At 42.6% G+C, this 21,025-nt stretch overlaps 1 protein-coding gene across 22 annotated transcripts in view; it reads right to left on the bottom strand.

Moving 5' to 3' along the window:
* The window catches only part of PHACTR1 (phosphatase and actin regulator 1), a 559,986-nt gene that overhangs the window by 79,963 nt on the left and 458,998 nt on the right, over positions 1-21,025 (bottom strand). For 13 of the 22 annotated variants that reach the window (XM_072729123.1, XM_072729124.1, XM_072729127.1 and 10 more), the window contains one exon: positions 7,736-7,903. In XM_072729123.1, the coding sequence (XP_072585224.1) occupies positions 7,736-7,903 (168 nt within the window). Of the gene's footprint in view, positions 1-5,536; positions 5,744-7,735; positions 7,904-21,025 lie in introns of all 22 variants that reach the window. The other 9 variants (XM_025999361.2, XM_072729118.1, XM_072729120.1 and 6 more) reach the window with 1 other exon arrangement.

The raw sequence follows: 21,025 nt of genomic DNA on the forward strand, positions 1-21,025 counted from the left end.
AAAGAGTAAATTTGGGTATATTTCCCATTCTTTCAAGGTATCAACTACTCAGAGACTATGAACCCTAAACCTTCTGGGGCCTCTGGGTTATAGTTCATGTTTCCCACTTAAAGTCAGACACGAGGTCCAAAGTCACAGTGGTCCACTTAGTGGTTTTCTTGTGTTTTTGAAGTAGAATGCAAGGGTAGAGGTAAGAGTGAATGATTTTGTGGAGTTGGAGAGGAATCTGCAGGAGGAGAATAGGGAAGGATACTGGAGAGAAATGAGGACACACAGTAACAGGGTCAGTGAGGAACAACAAAATCAGAGGTGAGAATGGGAATACAGAAGAGTGAGCCATGGATAGTGTCCACAGAACTAGGGAGATGGTATAAAGAGAAACATTGGTTTTGGTATGATAAGCTCTGGATAGAAGATTCTCATTTGACCTGGGTGAGGCTAAGAAGTACCACAGGGCATGGGTGCCATTTGCCAGGAAAGTTGTAAAACTTCGGGATGTTGAAACTAGCCATTGATCAACAGAAGTTCCTTGTATTTCAGGGTCTAAAGACAAAGAAGCCCTGGGCAGGTTCACATTAGAAGAAGGACTTATTTGTAAAGGATCAGCAACTCTTTTCTTTTCTCTTTTTCTTTCTTTCCTTTCTTTTTCTTTTCTTTCTTTCTTCTTTCTTTCTTTCTTTTCTTTCTTTCTTTCTTTCTTTCTTTCTTTCTTTCTTTCTTTCTTTCTTTTCTCCTTCCTTCCTTCCTTCTTCTTCTTTCTTTCTTTCTTTCTTTCTTTCTTTCTTTCTTTCTTTAAGGTTTATTTATTTTAGAGAGGGAGGGGAAGAGTGTGTAGGGGAAAGGCAAAAGGAGAGGGAGAGAGCAAATCTCAGCAGGCTCCACACTGACACAATGTTCAATCTCATAACCCTGAGATCATGACTGGAGCCCATATCAAGAGCTAGATGCTTAACCAACTGAGCCACCCAGCCTCCCCAACATTTCCTTTTCTTTGCTTAAACTGCCAATCTCTAATTGTGACCAAATGCTTCCTATGTGATTTGTCCTGTTCTTGATTCTTACAGACTCTCAACTTTTAACATGTTCTTCCAAACCCAACCCAACTGCATTCAGGTCCTCCTCTTTATAATCAAGTGCCTTGAGAATATTAGTTATTTTTGAAAGACTGGATACATTTTTGTCTTTGACTTATGCAAATAAAGAAGCCAATTTCCTTTCCTTTTTTTTAACATTGATTATTTATTTAAGAGAGAGACAGAGAGAGCAAGAAGAGGAAGAGGGAGACAAGTAGACTCCAGACTCCCTGCTGAGCCAGGAACCTGATGCAAGGCTGGATCCCAGGACTCTGAGATCATGACCTGAGCTGAAATCAAGAGTCAGATAGTTAACTGAGCCACCCAGGTGACCCCTGATTTCCTTTTTAAGAATTCAACCAACCAATCCATTTATTTATTTTTGAGAGAAAGAAGGGGGAGCAAGAGTATGAGTAGGGGTGGTGGTCCTGAAGGATGAGACGAAGAGAGAGAGAATCTTAAGCAGGCTCCTGGTTCAGCACGGAGTCCAACTCGGGGCTTGATCTCATGACCTGAGCTAAAATCATGAGTTGACCCCTTAACCAAATGAACCAACCAGGTGCCCCAAGAAGCCAATTTTCTTAAAAGGACTGAAAGTCACAAGGCAAAAAAACAAAACAAGACAAAAAAACCAAAAACAACAAAGAAAGCTCATAATTCCATTGTTTTGAATTGTAAGAATAGGTATCTAGTGAGGATATTAGAAACCAATGATTACAAGTAAGAACTTTGGAGTAAAAAAGTGGATACATCTCTGGCACTTACTAGCTATGTAACCATGACAGAGTTATTTATCTAAATTTCGTTTTCTTCTTCCAAGAAAAAGAAAGAATGATGATAATAGCATTGACTCTGTAGGACTAAACAATATGCCGTCAAGTTCTCAAGAAGTGGTAGCTGCCATTATCACCCAAGTGTGAATGCCAGACCACGAAGTCCAGCTCTCACGGGAGTTGATTATCTTTCCTTCAAATAGCATCGATGGGGTACCTAATCACAGGTACCATATGCAGAGGCATGGATTATTCATGCAGTGTGTCATATCAGACTCTGGGAGCCAGGATGGCTGGAGAGGTGATTGATGAAGACTTAGAAAGATAGGAGACAGTGGTGGAGTTCTTTTTTTTTTTTTTTTTAGTTCACTTCAATCAACTCTTTTCCTCTGGGGTCCATCATCATTCCAAGAGAGATGCATTTTGAGAATCATTCATCTCAGATCATATGCATTATGCAGAAGCATGTAATAATGGAGCATCAGATTCTCCTTCCACTCTGGAAGTACAGTGCGTGGCAGAGCTGCTTGCAGCTGCTCTTGGAGAAGAGAACAGACAGGATGATGACAAGGGAAGAAGAAAGATTGTTTGGGAGAGCAAGGAGGCTTCTCTCCACTTGCTGGAGAATGGAGAACATTCTCTAAGTCTATAATGGTTTTCCTGAGACAATGGAAGCACATGCCAAAGTAGAGATATTTCTGCCTGTCTTTGCCTGATCATGTACCTGGAAGTAGCCCCAGGTCAGGTTCGTGCTTCCTCTAGTATCCCACCGGACCGTTAACCACTGTCACTCTCTTATTAATCATGCTTGGTGGCTTTCAAACTGTCCTGGGTTTCCTTTCAAAAATGTCAACAGGACAACAGACAGTGTGAGCATGCTACAACTGCTAAGTCTCAACGTAGAGTTCTCGCATTCTTCGTTGATTAATTTCTTCTGACACAGCCCAGTTGTCTCTAGACTAATTACTAACAGAACAGGGTTAATGTAGCTGCCTTGTGGTGATGCAGATTCATTATAATTGTTCGCTTACAAAAATTAAGCACGTCTAAATGAGTTTAAACCGAAAGGCCAGCACCAGGCTTGCAGCCCACAGAGACCTCCACCTGTCTTGTCTTCTCATTTAAGAGGCTACCAGACCCAACATGGCAAGGATTATTAGCTCTTAGGTATTTTTATCCATGTGATCCAAGCTCTGTAGAGATGAGGTTTATAGAGAGTAGAGAAATCCACTCTCCCTATAAAAGGACCAGGGAAGCCAGAGACTGGGCTCAGTTTCTCCTACATCAAGAGTCCCATGGATACCAGGCTGCCCAAGCTCACAGCTCATAGCTGAAGCTGTGAATGAATGAAGTGTGCCTTCATTAATTAGATAACCAGATAAGTTAGAGGATGCTACTGGCTACGAGATTCTGTCTCTGTTGTTCTGTTCGCTCTCCTCCTGCTTGTTAGGTCCTATCTCAGAAACAGGAGTGGCTTCCTCCGTCATCTCCCTGGTTCAAATTATTCAGTTTCACTCAACTAGTGTGATTCTGGAGAATGAGGCATGGGGCTGGCCTTTTTAAGCCTTCAACTTTCTCCTTCCGTTCACTCTCTACACAGTGATTGTGGGAAAACTTTCAAAAGGATCATTTTCATCACACCACTACCCTGCTCAAAAGCCTCCCAAGGCTCCCCGCTGCCCCAGAAATAAAATCTAAATCCTCCTATGCCTTACCTAGTGAACCTTTTTTTCAATACAGCCTGAGACAGACCCTCTGCCCCAGCTCAGCCACCTCATCAAGGACCCAAAACAATGCCATCTCTGGGCCTCTCTGACCGGGGCTTCTCTCCTAGAATGTTCTCCCCTCATTCTCCATAAATGCCCTTCATGTGTTAAGGGTCAGCTCAAGCCGCAGCCCTTCCATGCATGCCCTTTGATCAGACTGCACGGAACTCGAAGTGATACTCCCGACAGTATTTTGGCGCTCTATTGTGTGTCTATATAACACAGGTAATATATAAAAAATACATATGCAAAATGTATACAGTAAACTGTCACTTATTTGTACCTGCGTTGAAACCTAGCACGTTTGATGAATAAATATGAACCACATACAGAAGCTGATTCTGTAATATTTAATCTTTGGGAAAATTTGGCATCAAAGCCTTCAAAAGCCTATAGCTCTTCCAAGGTACATAGATGATTTCGGGAATCAGAATAAGCAACTCTAATTCTCGAAATAAATTAGGAGATATTCAGATGCTCATAATGCAGTGTATGCTGCAGAGGATGTCTGCTGTGGTGATTTTTATGGCAGAAGATGGGAGAGCCCACAAGGAGCCAAATGAGGGAACCCTACTCCACACCGGGCAGCTAACAAAACCATGTTGCGCAGTATTCACAAACAGGAGAACCAGTTCTGAAGATACCACCATGTGCAAAAAGTCAGCGATAGGAGATATGTATAGCAGGCATCTGATTTTCATTAGACAGATAAACGGACAGGGGTCATCTCTTAGAAGGAAGCTTATGGGGGCATTTGTTCCTTTGTGGTTTTCTATGCATTCACATTTTAGGACACTGCACTAAAGGGTTATTAATGTGTTGGATGGCTCCTGTAGATGGAAATGTGCTCTTTCAAGCCACAGACATCTGACCTGGGTGGACACATATGCTGATAGAGTGGTTTGACTCACTCTTGTGTTTATTTTGGACTCGAATAAAACTCAGCACCACTGGGGAGACAGCCTCCTACCAGAGACCAGGCTCCCCGGATGATCCTACTGCACAACGCCTGCTGGCCCTGCTGAAGGTCCTGACTTTTCTGAAGCTTCAGCTTCTCCACTACAAAACAGGTGAAAATTCTTCCTACCTCCATCCTCATCACGTCTCCCAAAAACCTACAGAGATCAATTAGAAACCATTTACAAAAATACTAAGCGCATTGTAAAAAGGCAACTGGTCAGTGGAAGGACTCTCAGGGTTGCAGAAACAACCCCCTGAAATCTTTACTCTTTAATCCCAAACCACAGCGTTGAATCCAAGAGGAGCATCTGGTTGGTGTGCAGTGAAATACAATTTCACTAGGTGCCCAATTTAATAGCGCTGGGTGTGTTCACTAACACGTTAAACTTGAAAATATAAAAATCACTTCAGGACCGAATTCCTAAGCCTTCTCTTCTTTTAACTGTATTTCCCATGAGGTTTTGCAGATTTGTCTCTACTTGTCTTTTTTTTTTTCTTAATAGAACAAACAGCACAGACATGAATTTTAATAGAGGAAATATGCTGGGCTTCAGATCAATAATTTAAAGACAAAAAATTTAAAGCTTCGGCAAACTCATTATGAAGGGAACAAGGTACTACTCTTCATCTTTGCAAAGATTTTTGACATTGAATCTAATTCACCTCGATGGGCAAACAATCGTGAGTCAATCACATAAATACCAATGTACATATTTACAGATACACACGACAAAGGCTCTTGGCACACGGCTGGCAGGTGTATACCGAATGCTTCTTGACAAAGACACACAAACCCAGGTCATGACTGTGTGTACCGAGACGCACATAGAAACACCCAAACGTCCCACAGAGCATCCTCACCAAAGAGGTGTGACAGGCCTTGGCTAAAAAGAGAAAGAGAGCAAGAGATTATCCCTTGAAGGGAAGGCAGGGCCGCACGCCCGCAGAAGACGTCTGGACTCACCTGTTAAGTGGTTGGCAATCCTGGCAGTGGGTTTGGGAGGCAGGGCGGGGGGTTGCTTGAGAAGGGACAGCTGCTTCACTGGGGTCTCCTCATGGTCTCCAGAGAAAGCAGCAGGTTTTTTGGGGGGCAGTAGCAGGACTGGTTTGGCTGAAGGATCTTGGGCCAGGAGGACTCCAGACTCACTGGCAGAGGGACTCTCTTCAGACACTGAGGGGACAACCATATGACACACAGGAGACATTACACAAACGAAGTGCAGGTGGGACCGGCAGGAGCGCACAGGACGGGGGTGTGGGTTAGCAACACAGCAGAGCACCGACTTGTTCTAGGTCGTCACGTATGTGTGGAGATCTCAAGAGAGGCCACTAGAAATCCAATCAATCAGGGGGTGGGGAGGGTGGGGGAACACACCAGGGAGGTTGAGGCAGTAAGGGAGAGGTAGGAGGGGCAAGAAGGGAGTTAGGAAGAGGCTATTTTCTCAAAACAATCCCAAACTTCACCACTTCAATCTTGGCACTCATATGACATGTTCTGTGAGTGCTCTCACACGTGATTCATGGGACCACAGTGACAATCCATGGATGGCAGGTGCAGTGGGTGGCGGACAAAGAGGCCCCCAGGTGAACCAAACCAGCATCTTCCTCTAGGCCTCTTTGTCCTTTGCTGAGAGCAAGCCATGGTAGATTCTGGGGTCTTGTTTTTGCCACCCTGGGTTTCCCTGGGTCTGGGCCAGGAAGTAACGGAGCAGCCCTGACGTGTGTCTCCTGGGCTGGGCAGCAGCTGCCAGCAGGCACCTTGCAGCTTTAGGGGCTCTTCTAAACCTTGATGAGACAAGGGATGCACCAAGACAATGTCTTTCTGTCTCCCACTTTGTCCTCTCACTTGCCAGAATTATGGCTTTCTGTTTGGGTTCTCCCATTTCTCTTGGCTTGGCATTGGGTCTGACTCTTCCTTTCTACCATGGGTGACCCCGACTGGCTCCAGTTAAGAGCTGTCCTGGCGAGGAGGGGGTAGGAAACAAAGGCTTTCATTCCACGCTGACAGCCTGGCCAATGAGACTGAAACTCTCATTTCACTGGGATGACAGATCTCCCTTTAACAGTCAAATCTGTATGATTCTAATGTCACAAGGAAAGCTGGATCAGAAACACAATTCCCTTCTTTAGCTGGAAAAAAATCTCCTCAGCCTGGGGGGACTGTAACTCAGATGCATAGCCTCTTGCCTCCCAAAGCTGCTGGAATAGGAATGACTCTAGTGACTCACCCGTCACCCTCTTCTTCCTCCCCAATCTGGGTAGCAGCATCAAAGCCTTGCCAATAATCCTCAGGAGCACTCAGTTCTCCCCCTCTCACAAGGGACACCATTAGCATCGGACACACCGATGGAGCAAATGACTCACCAGGTCCCGAAGTGAAGCCTGGAATGGACTCTGTAACACCAGCTCTCCTGTCTTCCCACCTGAGCTCTGCTGACGCAGACATTGCATATGGTGTGGCGAAAGGACATGGCCTTTCTACCCAAACTCTGCAGATTTCAGGAGGTCCCTCCCCACCCAGGCTCACCTCTTGACAACAGGGAGCACTCCTCACTGGCTGTTGGGAGGATCCCACCTTCTGCAAACCTTCTGAGGGAGTGGGTACTGACCATTCAGAGGGCTTTGGACCAAAGAAGTAGTGACAGTCTGATGGTACCAAACATCATCCATCAGCAGCATGTGAGTTAACCGGTAAATTGTATACTATAGCCAATTAACACGTTGATTGTAAACTGATAAAATTTGCTACCCAGATACAACCATTAGCTGGTATGCCCAGACTGGACTTAAAGGCTGTGCTAGGGCTTTACAAACATGTGAGTTAGGTAGGAACTGTGTAAAGTATAGGATTCCTTAGCTTGAGCTTAAGACAAACAAGTGCTAGAAAAAAAATGACATTTTAAATCCCCGATATTACAAAAACAGGGCATGTCTTCTTTAAAATCATTAAGATTACAAAAAATGTTGTTAAAAAACTGTAGAACGGCATGTGTGAATGTCTACTAATTGGGCAGTTTCGTCCCCATTTCCAGGCGATTCGTAAGCTCAGGGTGGTTCAAAATAGAACCCCTCGTCCAGCCAAGGCTCCAGGTCCCGAATGTCACGTGCTGGGGGCCTACCCCACAACTCTGTCCCTTCCATGTCCCATCACGTCCTACATTACCTGTCCCATCCATGATGTCTGAAGGTTGGAGCACCTCATATGAGCAGGGATCCCTGGGCATTGGGACCGGCTCCATTTCGGACAGGGCAGGCAGAGACAGCTGGCTGGAGCTCAGGGACTGTCCATTTTCTAGCGAGTCATCTTCATTCGATATGGAGAGTTCCCCATCTGTGGGAGCGAGAGGAGATGGCCCAGTTAGACAACACCCACCTTCCAGGGAAGGGTGACATTTATCATTTGCTAATCGAATCTAAATGTTTTTGAACAATCTTTTTCAAGGTCAGTCTGTAAAATCTACACTTGATCTTTTGCTTTTCAGACACTTTATTTTTAGACATATGGCATCTGATCACGAAGGCAGCAATTTCCAGTGACCTCTAGTAAATTGCCTGTTTGCTCTCCATCTTTCCAACCATAATCACCATATTTTGGATGTATCTTTTTTAATGCAAGTGAATTAAAATGAACTATTCTTTGTAATTTTGGAAAACCTGGAAAAATCGAGCAGGCCTCAGAGGCTGGAAAACCTTGAGTAGGAATTCCTACTCTAGGGAGCCCAGGGCTTCACACCACTCAACACATACCAGAAGCACGGTTTGCGAAGGCTCTAGGAAAAATTCATCCTCTTTTCTCCTATTCCCACCAGCATCCAATTTTTCTAGAGAGATAAATGTTTAGGAGGGCTCAAAGTTCCTTGAGGCTCACCTCCTGACAATAGGGACCACTGCTCACTGGCTGTTGGGAAGGTCCCATCTTCTGCAAACCTTCTGAGGGAGCAAGTACTGACCACTCAGAGGGCTTTGGACCAAAGCTGAGGGCTGCAGCATCCTAAGGATGCTGGGAGTGTCAGAATTCTCCTCCTGCCCACCAGCAATCACGCCTTGGGGGGTGGGGAGGGCAGACTTTGATCTTGCTTAAAGCTTCTCAAAGCAAGGGTTGGGCATCTAGTTAACACCATGGTAGAGGATCAAAGGCTCCCGCACAATGGCCATTTGTCAAATCAAAATTCCCCCAGTGTGATTTCATCCTAGCCCAGGGGAGTCCTAAATAACTAGACATTAAAGTCAAATTAATTTTTAAAGAGGACGGAAAGCTGTTCCAAGTAAGATGAATAAACATCCAGACGTAAGACTCCCAAGTTATGCTTAGTCAGAAACACAGGAACCAGCAAAGCCTTAAAACTGGACAAAAGATGATTTACTTGTAGGAATGAAACAGTGAGATGACTCCAAGGTGAGTCTTGTATAAATGATCCTTTTCTTTTGCCATGCTCCTCCCAAGGGGTTAATTTTATAGACAACAATAAGCAGTAGTAAAGGATGCTCTGTGGGCCCCCTTCCTCCCCAGTTAGAACTGGCCTGATGAAAAACAGTCAACAGACTAATCTACAAACCAACAGGCTTCAGACAACATATGGTTCAAGGACACAGAATATTTGACCTGAATCTTGTATAAACAGAGAAAAACAGAATAGTTACCAAAAAATCATCTGAGGCAGATAATATAAAGCACTGACATACTTTAAGATTGTGTGTGTGTGTGTGTGTGGTTTTTTTTTTTTTCCTTGTTCTTTTCATTTAGCCTTTTTGGATGCCTGGAAGGGCATGGGAGTTAGTATAATTGTAATAAATAAAATGATGACTACTCCTCATTAATAAGAGAAGAAGAGCAGTGTGGACTCTAAGGCTGATGCTATGGAAAGTAGACTGCCAAACTGAGCATCTGCAGGAGGGAAGGTGGAGTGGGAGGTGGGTTACTACATCGCCATCCCATAAGGGATGGTCCCCAGTCCCCGCAGCACACTTTAATTTAGCATGTTCACACTGATGCCGTGGGAAGTAGCACCACCACTTTGATTTTTGATGTTTTCCAATGTAAAGAAGTCCTGGTAAGACAACCAGAGGAGGGGGGTTTTCAGTGCCACTGCCAAGTTCTGCTCCTTCAGGGCAATGATACAAATGACTGCTGTACGTTTTAACAGTTAAGAAGTACCATGGAAACAGTTCTGGGGCAAAGATACAATTGTAGTTGGATTACCTTAGACTCTATGAATCTCAGTTTCATCAAGGCAGCTGACTTAGGGCTGGAGGCTTTGCTGATAATGGAGATGCGCTCCTTGGGACATTGCAATTCTCAAAATATTGAGCTCCCCATACATTAAAAGTACCTTTGCTGAGTCACAGAGACTCAAACCACTTTGGAGAGGAAACAATCTAGGGAATTCCACTGTCATAATTTCTAAATACACATTTCCACCAAAAAAATAAAGATGAAAAAGAAAGAGTAAGACAACCTAACAGAAACAGTTTGTATATATTTTTCATAGTTGTGATTTTACTATGCATCAGATTTCCTGTCTTGGTTTTTTTACTATTATAAACATTATAATTTGCATAATTATAATCTTAATGATTATACTGGATGAATAAACTGATTTTTTTAAAAGGGATTTTATTTATTTAAGAGAGAAAGAGAGAGCGCGCACACACGCAAGCCACGGGAGAGGCAGAGGGAAAAGGAGAAGCAGATTCCCCGCCAAGCAGGGAGTTGGATGTAGGGATTGATTTCAGGACCCTGGGACCATAACCTGAGCTGAAGGCAGACGTTTAACTGACTGAGCCACTCAAACACCCCAAATAAACTGAATTTTATTTAGCTATCTTCCTATGGCTGGTCATAAAGGGATTTCCAATGTTTTATGATATAATAAAAAAAAAGGAGGCTCTGCTGATCACCTCCCTACATAAAGCCTTTTCTGCAATTAGAATTCTGAGCTTTTAAGAGAAATCACAATAGGTGAAACTTATGTGTTAATATTTCAATATCTAGTGACATATACCTGAATCTTGTATAATTGTTTTGTGAAGCATTTCTCTATTTACACAGCAGCAGTGTACAGATCACATGAATTTCTTAGCTTTTGGCCATTTCAATATTAACCTTGATAACCATTTTTTAATAATGGTTATTTATTCATTCATGAGAGACACTGAGAAAGAGGCAGAGACATAGGCAGAGAGAGAAGCAGGCTCCCTGTGGGGACTCCATCTCAGGACCCTGGGATCATGACCTGACCCAAAGTCAGACATTCAACCACTGAGCCACCTATCTACCTATCTATATACATATAATGATCTAGCAGAAATAAATTGAAGCCATTCAATAGATATGACAAATCCATTATTAATATCATTTATGACCAAGAACAGTAGTGAAGAAAAGTGAAGACCATCTGATTTGGATTCTTATAACATGGGGCTCCCACGATGATGCCATTGTTAAGTAACTGTTGTTTTAAAATTCTTATTGTGAATTTTCAAACATACACAAAAGTAGAAATACTTTTCTACTTTTCAAACATACACAAAAGTAGAAATACTAATGTAACTGATCCCATATACTCATCATCAAGCCAAGAAATCAGCTGGGAATTCCTAATGTTTGGTAATTCCATATTTGATTAATTTGAAGAGTATGTAACTCTCTGTGTCCTTTCAATTTACAAAGATGATTTATCAGCCTCTTTATTGGCATTTTAATTAGCATTATTAGAAAAACTATTTTCCTTTTTTTAAAAAGATTTTATTTATTTATTTATTTATTTATTTATTTATTTATTTATTTTAGATTTTATGTATTTATTCATGAGAGACACGAGAGAGAGAGAGAGAGAGAGAGAGAGAGAGAGAGGCAGAGACACAGGCAGAGGGAGAAGCAGATTCCATGCAGGGAGCCCGATGTGGGACTCGATCCTAGGTCTCCAGGATCAGGCCTTGGGCTGAAGGCGGCACTAAACAGGGTGGCTGAGCCACCCGGGCTGTCCTATTTTCCTTTTTTAGAAAGAACTTAACACTCCAGATTAGGAGGAGTCTAGTCTCATGGACTATTTGTACTTTTATCTATCAAGATCATCACTGTCTCTTGTTATCAGGGATGAGAAAGAATTTGCTCTTTATAGTAATATTAGAAATTATACTAGAAATAATACTAGAGGGGCGCCTGCGTGGCTCAGTCAGTTAAGCGTCTGCATTCAGTTCAGGTCATGATCCTGGGGTCCTGGGACTGAGCTCTGTATTGGGCTCCCTGCTTAGAGGGGAGCCTGCTTCTCCCTCTCCTCCCTTCTTGTGCTCTCTCTTGCTATCTCTTTTTCTCTCTCTCAAATAAATAAAATCTTTAAAAAATAATGTTAGAAATAATATTGCCCTATGTAATATCAGAAATTATTTTGATGCTTTACATGATCTTCTAAAATTATCCATAATAATGGCTTTCAAAATTGCACAAAACAACCGCCAGGGGCAGCCCCGGTGACTCAGTGGTTTAGCGCCACCTTTGGCCCAGGGTGTGATCTTGGAGACCCGGGATCGAGTCCCACATCAGGCTCCCAGCATGGAGCGTGCTTCTCCCTCTGCCTGTGTCTCTGCCTCTCTCTCTCTCTCTCTCTCTCTCTCTCGTGAATAAATAAATAAAATCTTTAAAAAGATAAAAACCAAAACAACTGCCAGTAATAAGTTTCCTACCAGGATGAGTAGTAGGAATAGGAAGCAGGAGAAGGCATGCAAGGCCAGAGGGGTTGAGTCAGTGCTGCTCTAACTTCAGCAGGCATCACAATTCTTTGCAGGGAAGTTAAAGTAGATTGCTGGGCTCCATCCCCAGAGTTTCCAGTGGTTTTGGGGTCGGACAGAGAACATGCATGGCTAGCAAGCTCTTGGGGGATGCTGGAGCTGATTCTACTGGTCAGAGTTCCACACTTTGAGACCCACTGGATTAGAGGTTAGGAATCAGAGATGCAAGATAATCTGGAATGACAACAGTGCCTTGATATGATGAGGTTTGGGGCAGAAAATGCTGTTTATGTGGCTAGCACGGAATAGAGACAGTTGGTTTAAATCTCAAAGAAGACAAGAGAGCAGGAAGTTGCATTGTTTAGCCGTGGATCATGAATCTGAGCTTGTCACAAAGGACTAGGGCACTGGGAAGAGCAGTAGGGTAGGGTGGAAAATTAAAATCTGAGCCAGATGCAGACATATTCAACAGGGTAAAATCAGGTCACAGAAGTGACAAAGAACATGATGCAGAAGTGGGCGCAAGTCAAGGTCGTAAATTATAAATGATGAGACAGAAAGCCATGGGGTCTAAGGTATGGAACTGGCCATGGAAATTGTGCCAGCCTTATTCATTCCCCTCTACCCCTTGTGAGACCTAAGAAATGAAGATGTTGGTAGAGTCAGGTTAACACCGAATCAAGGAGAGTGAGGGGAGCCGTGACAGCGAATTAATTCGTTCAACAGGCAAACATCTGTCGAGAGCCTGTAACTAACAACATGCATCACAACCCAGGAACTGCGGGCGCTCGCAATGACCTTGCGGGTCAGGCAGATGTTTGCTTTCAGCACCTTATGATGCTTGTAGAGACCCCTGTCCGGTTGGCTGCCCCGCTCCCTGCCCCCAGCCCTGGAGCTTTACCACAGTGCACCTGCCTCCCCACCCACGAGCCTGGCACGGTGCCAAGTGCTAAGAGGACACAGCACAGGTGCAGAAATGCAGAAACAGACACGGGCAGGCATTAGTGTGAGACGTGGGGAAAAGAAGCAAAAGTGGGAAGTTAAGCCCTGATAAGACTTTAAAAAGAAGGAAAAAGAGTTGAAGTAAGTTAGAAGACTTGGGCTCCCAACATCGGGACCACGTGTTTGAGGAGGATTTGTCTCCCGTGGAGTTGTTTTTGATGTTCTTTCTGAAAGCATGATTTACATAAAAGTTGTGCTCCAGAGGACTGGCTCCAAAGGTACATTAAAAAATGTTTTGCTTTATTTAGGAGTTGTATCCACCTGTAACTGGATGTTACCTTTGTGCCTATATTTGAAGTTTTTTTTGTTTTGTTTTGTTTTAATTTTCCTCCATTTTTAAAAAAGATTTTATTTATTTATTTATTCATGAGAGACACAGAGAAGCAGAGACATAGGCAGAGGGAGAAGCAGGCTCCCTGCGGGGAGCCCGATGTGGGACTCGATCCCAGGACCCGGGGATCATGACCTGAGCAGAAGGCAGACACCCTCAACCACTGAGCCACCCATGTGGCCCTCCTTGATTGTTGTTTTGTTTTAGGAATACTCTGGCTTTAGGGTGACTGACACCTTGTAATCAGTTAAATTTTCTCAAAGCTTAAGATGAACTGAAGCTGTTTTTTTTTTTTTTTTTTTAATACACAAAGGTCACAGGGAGAATGAGCAATGGGAATTCTTTGGGTTCTCAGAGATAGCCATGTAACAACATTACATTAAATCACATTAAAAATTGAACAGAAGAGATATTTTGTTCTAACAGGACTCACAGTTCATGGCACTTTGAAGTTGAAGACAAAAAAGAATAAGTTTTAATTCTGAAAAATACTTAAAAAACTATTTATTTATTCACGAGAGACAAAGAGAGTAAGAGACATAGGCAGAGGGAGAAGCAGACTCCCTCCCTGCAAGGAGCCTGATGCCGAACTCGATCCCAGGACTCTGGGATCACGACCTGAGCCAAATGCACTCAACCATTGAGCCACCCAGGCATCCCTGAAGAAATATTTTAGTATAAACTTAAGCTCACCCCTGAATCTGATTTTATAGGATATGCATATGAATTATGTAAAAATCTATGTTTAAAAATGTATTTCTAGTTGGATCAGACATCTTTGCTTAAATAATAGTTGACTACAAGTATAAAGGATTGCTTTATACCTATATGTTGAACCATTATGACAATATATTTCACGTGGATCAGAAAAAAAAGGTAAAACTTTAAAACTAGATTAAATAGTACAAATAAAAGTGTGCACACATATTTATTTATTCAGATTGCGTAAGAGGGAGGCCAGATGGAGAGTTGCTGGCTTGCAAAACTTTTTGATTTTTAATTTGCAAAATAAAATGTGTACACCAAATACAAGAAGAAAGAGCAGTGTAGTGGGGGAACATAAGCAAACAGAGCTAATAGAAGATGGACTATTCCAAGAATGAAGAGTATGTGTACAAATAAGTCAAAATCAAGTGTCCCAGGTGCCTCTTGTGAAACGCAGGGCCTTGCTGGAATGAAAGAAATGCAAATGAAGTGACCATGTGGGTGGTGCCCAGACATTAAAAAATGTGTCTGAAATAATGTCAAGGACAAAAGCAGGAATGTAGAACAATATGTACCTGTAGATCAGGATCACATCAAAATGAAATATGTATGCGGGATGGCAAATTTTCCAAAGTAAACTTGGTAAGATAGAAATAGAGTTCAATGATTATTAACTTTTTTCTATATATAGATGCTTATATTTGGCAAACAAACAAAACAACAACAACATAAAGATTTCATATTGCCTTGTTACATTAAATGAAAAAATAAGTTTTTGTTGGAGGGAAAACCCCTCCCTCACTCCTCTGATTTCTTGATGAGGCACTAATTTTCCCTAAGTCCTCATTTTTTTTTTTTTTTTTTTTGGTCTGGCTGCTTTTTCTTTTTTTTCAGAGAAGTTTTTACTAAAAGATCAAGGATAAAAATGAACACTCCTGGCTAATGACCTCAACATCTGACAATAATTACTAATAGCTTTAAAATATATACCCAAAGTATAACTTCAAGAGAGCCAGGTTTATTTATCCTATAGACAGAGCAGTTCAAGATGTTGAGAGGCATCAATTATTTAAATTGTGACAATGTGATTGTTCTCAAAGTGTGTTTATTTGGGGGAAAAAGTGATTATAAAAAAATACTGAAAGGTAATTTGCCAATGAGGTTGCAGATTTTAACAATAATCCATGTAGTCTTAGATTTTTAAGTGTATGGTTTCATAATTTAAACAAATCGAAAACTTGATGTAAACAGATTGTATCAAAGAGCTATTCAATATACATCACTTTAACGTTCCATAAAAACTGAGTAAAAAATCATATTTGAATGATTTACTTTTATATTTTTATCTGATTGTAACTATAAGATGTAATATACATACAAGAGGCAGATACCTTCTCTGAGAGGTGTAAGAGTTGTTCATGAATGCCCTCTAAGATTAGTGAAACCAGTAATTTTTATATGTACATTCATGTGTATATATATGTACTTCAAAAATCAAAGCATCTCTTCATTCATCAACTTAATGGGGGCCACCAGGCATTGGTGCAGCACCAAAAGGTCCTGAAGTCACTTGAAAAGGATTATTGGGAGTGAGATAGAGTCCTGGCATGGGATATGATCCTGCAGGGGCAGGATATGGTGCTGGTGGTCCCCAGGATCCTGGTGGAACAGTGCTCCGTGGAACAGGTGGCACTGCCCCAGGTGCTTGGGGAGGGGGCATGGGATATGGCCCTGGAGGAGGATATGGCATATTAGGGATAGTATACTGGCCTCCCCTTCTAGGCACCCAAGGTCCATAAGACATGGCTCCCCATGGACCTAAAGGACCACCAGCAGCTGGATCTGTGGGTACACCATATGGTCTTGGAAGTCTTGGAAGATTTGCCTGGCAAATCCCTTCTCTGCAGTGACCTCATTGCTAGGTCCCTGTTTCTCTACTGGGTGGAGAGAATCTAAATGGTGAGTGCTGCGTGTGTACTCCACATTTTCCCCTCCTCCCCTTGGACCAGTATTGATCCAGGACTCAAACTTTCTTCTTGGGGGGCTGAAGTCCAGGGTTGGGGGAGGACATGAGTAGAAAGTTGTCAGGCCCATCTATGACTTCCTGTAGACTAGCCTTTACCAAGAGCACTAATATTGGACCCCTCAGATCCTTAGGAGTCTGGAGTCTCAAGGGAAGATAATGCTTTTTCTATCTCAGGTAAAAAGAAATGAAAGGTGACAGGATGGTGCTATAAACCATGCTCTCCATGTGTCTGCAAACAGAAGGGTGCTGGTGAGCACTCCTAACTCATTCTCAGGAGGGCTGGGTGGGAAGAGAGAAGCTGCAGGTACAGTGGAAAGAAACCAGACTCTCAGCATAGGCAGGGCCATGTTCTAATTTTTGCCATCATTGGCTTGCAACAAGCTATTAAACTTCTGGGACTTCTGTTTCTTTCCCTTGGAAACAAAAAAGGACTGTTTTGGATAATGCCCAACTTCCTTCCAGATCCAAGTGCTATGTGTAAGGCAGTGGGAAGAAATAAGAAGTCCCCCCGAAAACTTGCAAATAAGCCTGAAATAACAGAGAAGCTAAAATAGCAAACCATTTTTCATTTAGGCTTTCTTCTCCTTGTCTACTTGCTCTATTTGGGCATGTCACAAGAACCAGGAACTACATTGAAGAATTTCAGGTTTATTGTTTGCCAGTAAAGTTTTATATTTTTATTAAAAACAACTGTTAAATTTTAGCATAGGGCTAGAAGCCTGCGCTCTACATACAAAGCCTCTATATATTCAGTAGAAAGACAAGGAAAAAAAAATGGGACAGTGAAGGGATGGTCAAAGAAATATTTTTAAGTATTTGGAAGTGTCAAGTACAATGCCAGACATTTTATATATAATAGTAACAACCCCTTAAAGGATACGTGGGGACTTGATTATAAGCCAGGTACTTGTTCATTTAATATATACATAAAACAGTTCTATGGGGTTCGTACCAAAATTACCCTCCCTATAGAAAGGAAAGTAAACCCCAGTTGGTTAAAATAACTTGCATAAAGTTACATAATTGGTAGGTAATGAGCTAGTAAGTGGTGAGAGCATGTGATCTCACTTAAAATGACTTATTTTGAAAGTTTACTTCCTCAAGGATGGCAAAAGAACAGTAGAATAATCCTTTATATGTAAAGCACATCGATGTCAGAGTTAAAACCCCAATTCTGTTACCATTAAGTACTTACAATACAGAAAAGCGAACAGCATCATGAAATTGCGCGCTGGTGAAAACTCAAACACATTTTCATTCATTAGTGATCCCCAATGGCTCTAATTAAAGCAAAACCAAAAAGCAGAGCCACATATGTTAAAGCAAACCATTATCTTTGTGAAGACATGTAAGGAGAGCCTAATGCAAGCATTTGCTAACTCCTGTTCCCCTTTGAGACAAGAGCTATTATTTAGCCTATTTCATGGCCTATTTTAGCTTCCCACACATGCTATTTGACCAAAAAGGGGAACCTCCACTGGGTGGCTGATGAGTTAAAGTTGAAGATGCTTTCTCAAGAAAGCATTCCTCTGGTAGCGATGGTCCTAATATGAATAAGTCACCAAGGACAGACTCATTGACTTTTCTTTTTTTCTTGACACAGACTTTTCCCACTAGAGTAGGAAAAAATCCACCCATGAAGGTGGCAGAGTCATTGTTTTGAAACCCACAAAGGGGTCACTCTAGCAACACTATAACAGAGCTTTGGCAAAGCTTCCACGAATCCCAATAACCTTTTAAATCATTGTAGTCAAAGCTACTAGCTGCTCTCATAGTCAGCCAAATGATTTGCTGACCAACAGTTAGCTAAGAAATAATTTATTGAATGAGTTTATTGAGAGATTAAAAGCTTTAAGCCCAAGAAGTTGGATGTGGCTCCCCGGCATGTGTTAACTTTTATGGGAGATACTTTCTTCAATTTGCCTGAGTTCAAGGAATGGATGTAATTAAAGTAAATGGTGCTACAGATAATATTTTGCAGAATTTTAAACATACACAGAAAGTAATACATTCCTATTGCCTGCTTGCAGATGAATGCATTTGATTCCTGAGCATTTAAAAACACTTGAACTGAACATCTTTTTTGCAAAACCAAACCAAACCAAACCAAACCAAACCAAACCAAACCAAACCAAACCAAAAACACTCTGCAGCCTCTCTCTTCTGGTGAGCTTTCTTTCCCATGGTGGAAAGGTCACTCTGAGTGTGTGCCTCTCTCTGTGTTTAAAAGTCTCTGCGTATCACCAGGATTTGAGGCAGCACTGCAGGATTATGCAGGATCAGGGAACCAATATTTTAGGAATCTATAAGTTAGAGAATCTTCCACTTGATTTGCAGCTACAAGTCTTTGGAATATTCTGACCAGCTTACACAGAGGAACAATTTTGGCAAGAGCCATGAGGTTCCTTTCTGTCTGATACAAGCATCTTCGTAACTCACTGTCCTTCTGAACCTACTACCTTGAAAATCTGTTCAAGATGTGTTTCAATATCATAATTTAATCAATTCTGTGATACTCTGGACGGTTTCTTACACAGAGTGGAATGGTACATGTTTTTGTACTTGGAGAATCATCTTGCTTTTTTATTGTTGCAATTGTTCTGGGTTGAATATCCTATTTTGAAATTAAGAGGCCTCTGCCTAAACCATCAAATACGTGAGGTGCAAGGACTTCTTATCACAAGAGTGGCATTGACCTTGGGAGCCTGTTTCGATTGTGTTTTCCTGCAGCTGTTTTCTGCTGCATTTATCAGCATTTCCTGCCTCTCCTCGATACAAACTACAGCTCACGTGGATTCTCAGTTGCTTGCTGGGACTGCAAACCCCGCATTGTGTCAAATGGTGGAGCCTTCCTCCCAGAGCTATTTCTTTCATCTGTACTGGGTACAGCTCCGCCTGTTCCCTCATCTTCACACTGAGGGCCACTGGTTCTGACACCAACTATCCTGATGAAGTATGAAGGCTTTGACCATGAACTCCAAAAGACGACTCTGGCTCCAAGGTTTGTAGCTGGAAGAGGACTTACCACCTTGCTATTCCTGGGCGTTTTAATATCAAAAATGCAACTGGGGCAGGGGTTGAACATAAACTGATGGAGGTGGCACAGCTTCTCCCCTATGCTATTATGTGATCATGCGATTCTCCCAGGATCACGCATTCCTGTGCAAGGGGCCGTGCATGGTTATTGGGATATAGCCGAGCTGAAAACTGGAATCTAAGATTTAAGGAAAAAATCCTCAATGGCTAGAATGGGGAAAGGAGGTGTCAGGGGCTGGCCATATCTAGGCAAGATGTAAGCAACTCTGTTTCTCTAGCTGGGCTCTCCAATAGGGCCCCCACTAGCCCCATGTAGCTGTTATTGGTTAAAACTAAATGAAATTTAAAATGCAGACCCCCCCCCCTTGGTCAGACTAACCATACCTGCAGTGTTCAACAACTACGTGAGGCTAGCTGAAGGCAGCCGTGGTGGCCAGCTCAGATGATGGTAAAGCATTTCTGTTATGGCTGAAAATTTGACTGGACAGCACTAGCTCACGACACACTTGAAAATCACAATAACGACCCTAATGACTATGAAAAAGGGAATGCATTTCTGGAACTGGGAGGTTGAAATGAGGTTGCTTACCTGGCCCACATCCCAGTACGCGGTCAGTTTAGTGGATAATATTTCCTTCCAAGAAATTAAGAGAGGGCTGGGGGAATGAAGACAGGTTCTGGGGCACATGTGGAAGGCCCTGACTACAGCAGCAAAGAGCCTCAGAGCTGGGCATGGCCAGCCAGCAGCGAAGTCCTGAGGCTTCACAATGGAATCTCCCCGGTGGCTTAAAAGGCCAAAGTGACTCTGTCCTTTGATCCTCCAGCAGCCCCATGAGAAGACAAGCCAGGGCAGGATGGAGTTGAAGAGTACGTCATTCCGTGGGTATCCCTGAGACATTAGGGGACCACCTGGTTGGCAGACAGATGGCCTTCCACCAAGCAGGCGAAGGACCAGGCACAGTGAGAGGGGAATAAAGGAAAGCATGGCTTTGGTGCTGGAGCGGTCAGGGTCCTGGGGTTGCATTCACTCTGAAATCAGAGTCCTGAGAGATGAAAGGCTGCCCTGTGCCTTGTAGACACAGAAGATGAGAGAGCTGGGACCAGAATCCTGGGTGGGGAGCTTCTATCCAAGTGCCGTTGTTTTACAGACACTTATGTGATGGTTAAAGCTGAATGCCCTGCTTACTTGTCTAAATCGACGCAAATTCCAGGGAGGTCAAGAAAGGTTTTCTAGGGGTACCTGGCTGGCTCAGTCAGTTAAGTGTCTGCTTTCAGCTCAGGTCAGGATCTTAGGGCCTCGGATTGAGCCCTGCATTGGGCTCCCTACTCTGAGGGGAGCCTATCTCTCCCTCTCCTTCTGCCTCTCCCCCTGGTCATGCTCTCTCAACTAAGTAAAATTTTTTTTTAAAAAAAGGAGGGTTTTCTAAGTATGATCAGTTTTCCTTTTTTTTTTAAAAAATTTATTTATTTATTTATTTATTTATTTATTTATTTATTTATTTTAGTTTTCCTTTTATTAGCTACCAGCCTTCCAAAGTTTGGCTGGCCTTGGCCTTGCAAACATCAGCGCAGACCTTTGGCTGTGGAGTGATCAAGCATCAGAAGGCTGGGGCCAGGTAGGTGGG

Source organism: Vulpes vulpes, chromosome 12, assembly GCF_048418805.1.
Source record: "Vulpes vulpes isolate BD-2025 chromosome 12, VulVul3, whole genome shotgun sequence".
Classification (NCBI taxonomy): domain Eukaryota; kingdom Metazoa; phylum Chordata; class Mammalia; order Carnivora; family Canidae; genus Vulpes; species Vulpes vulpes.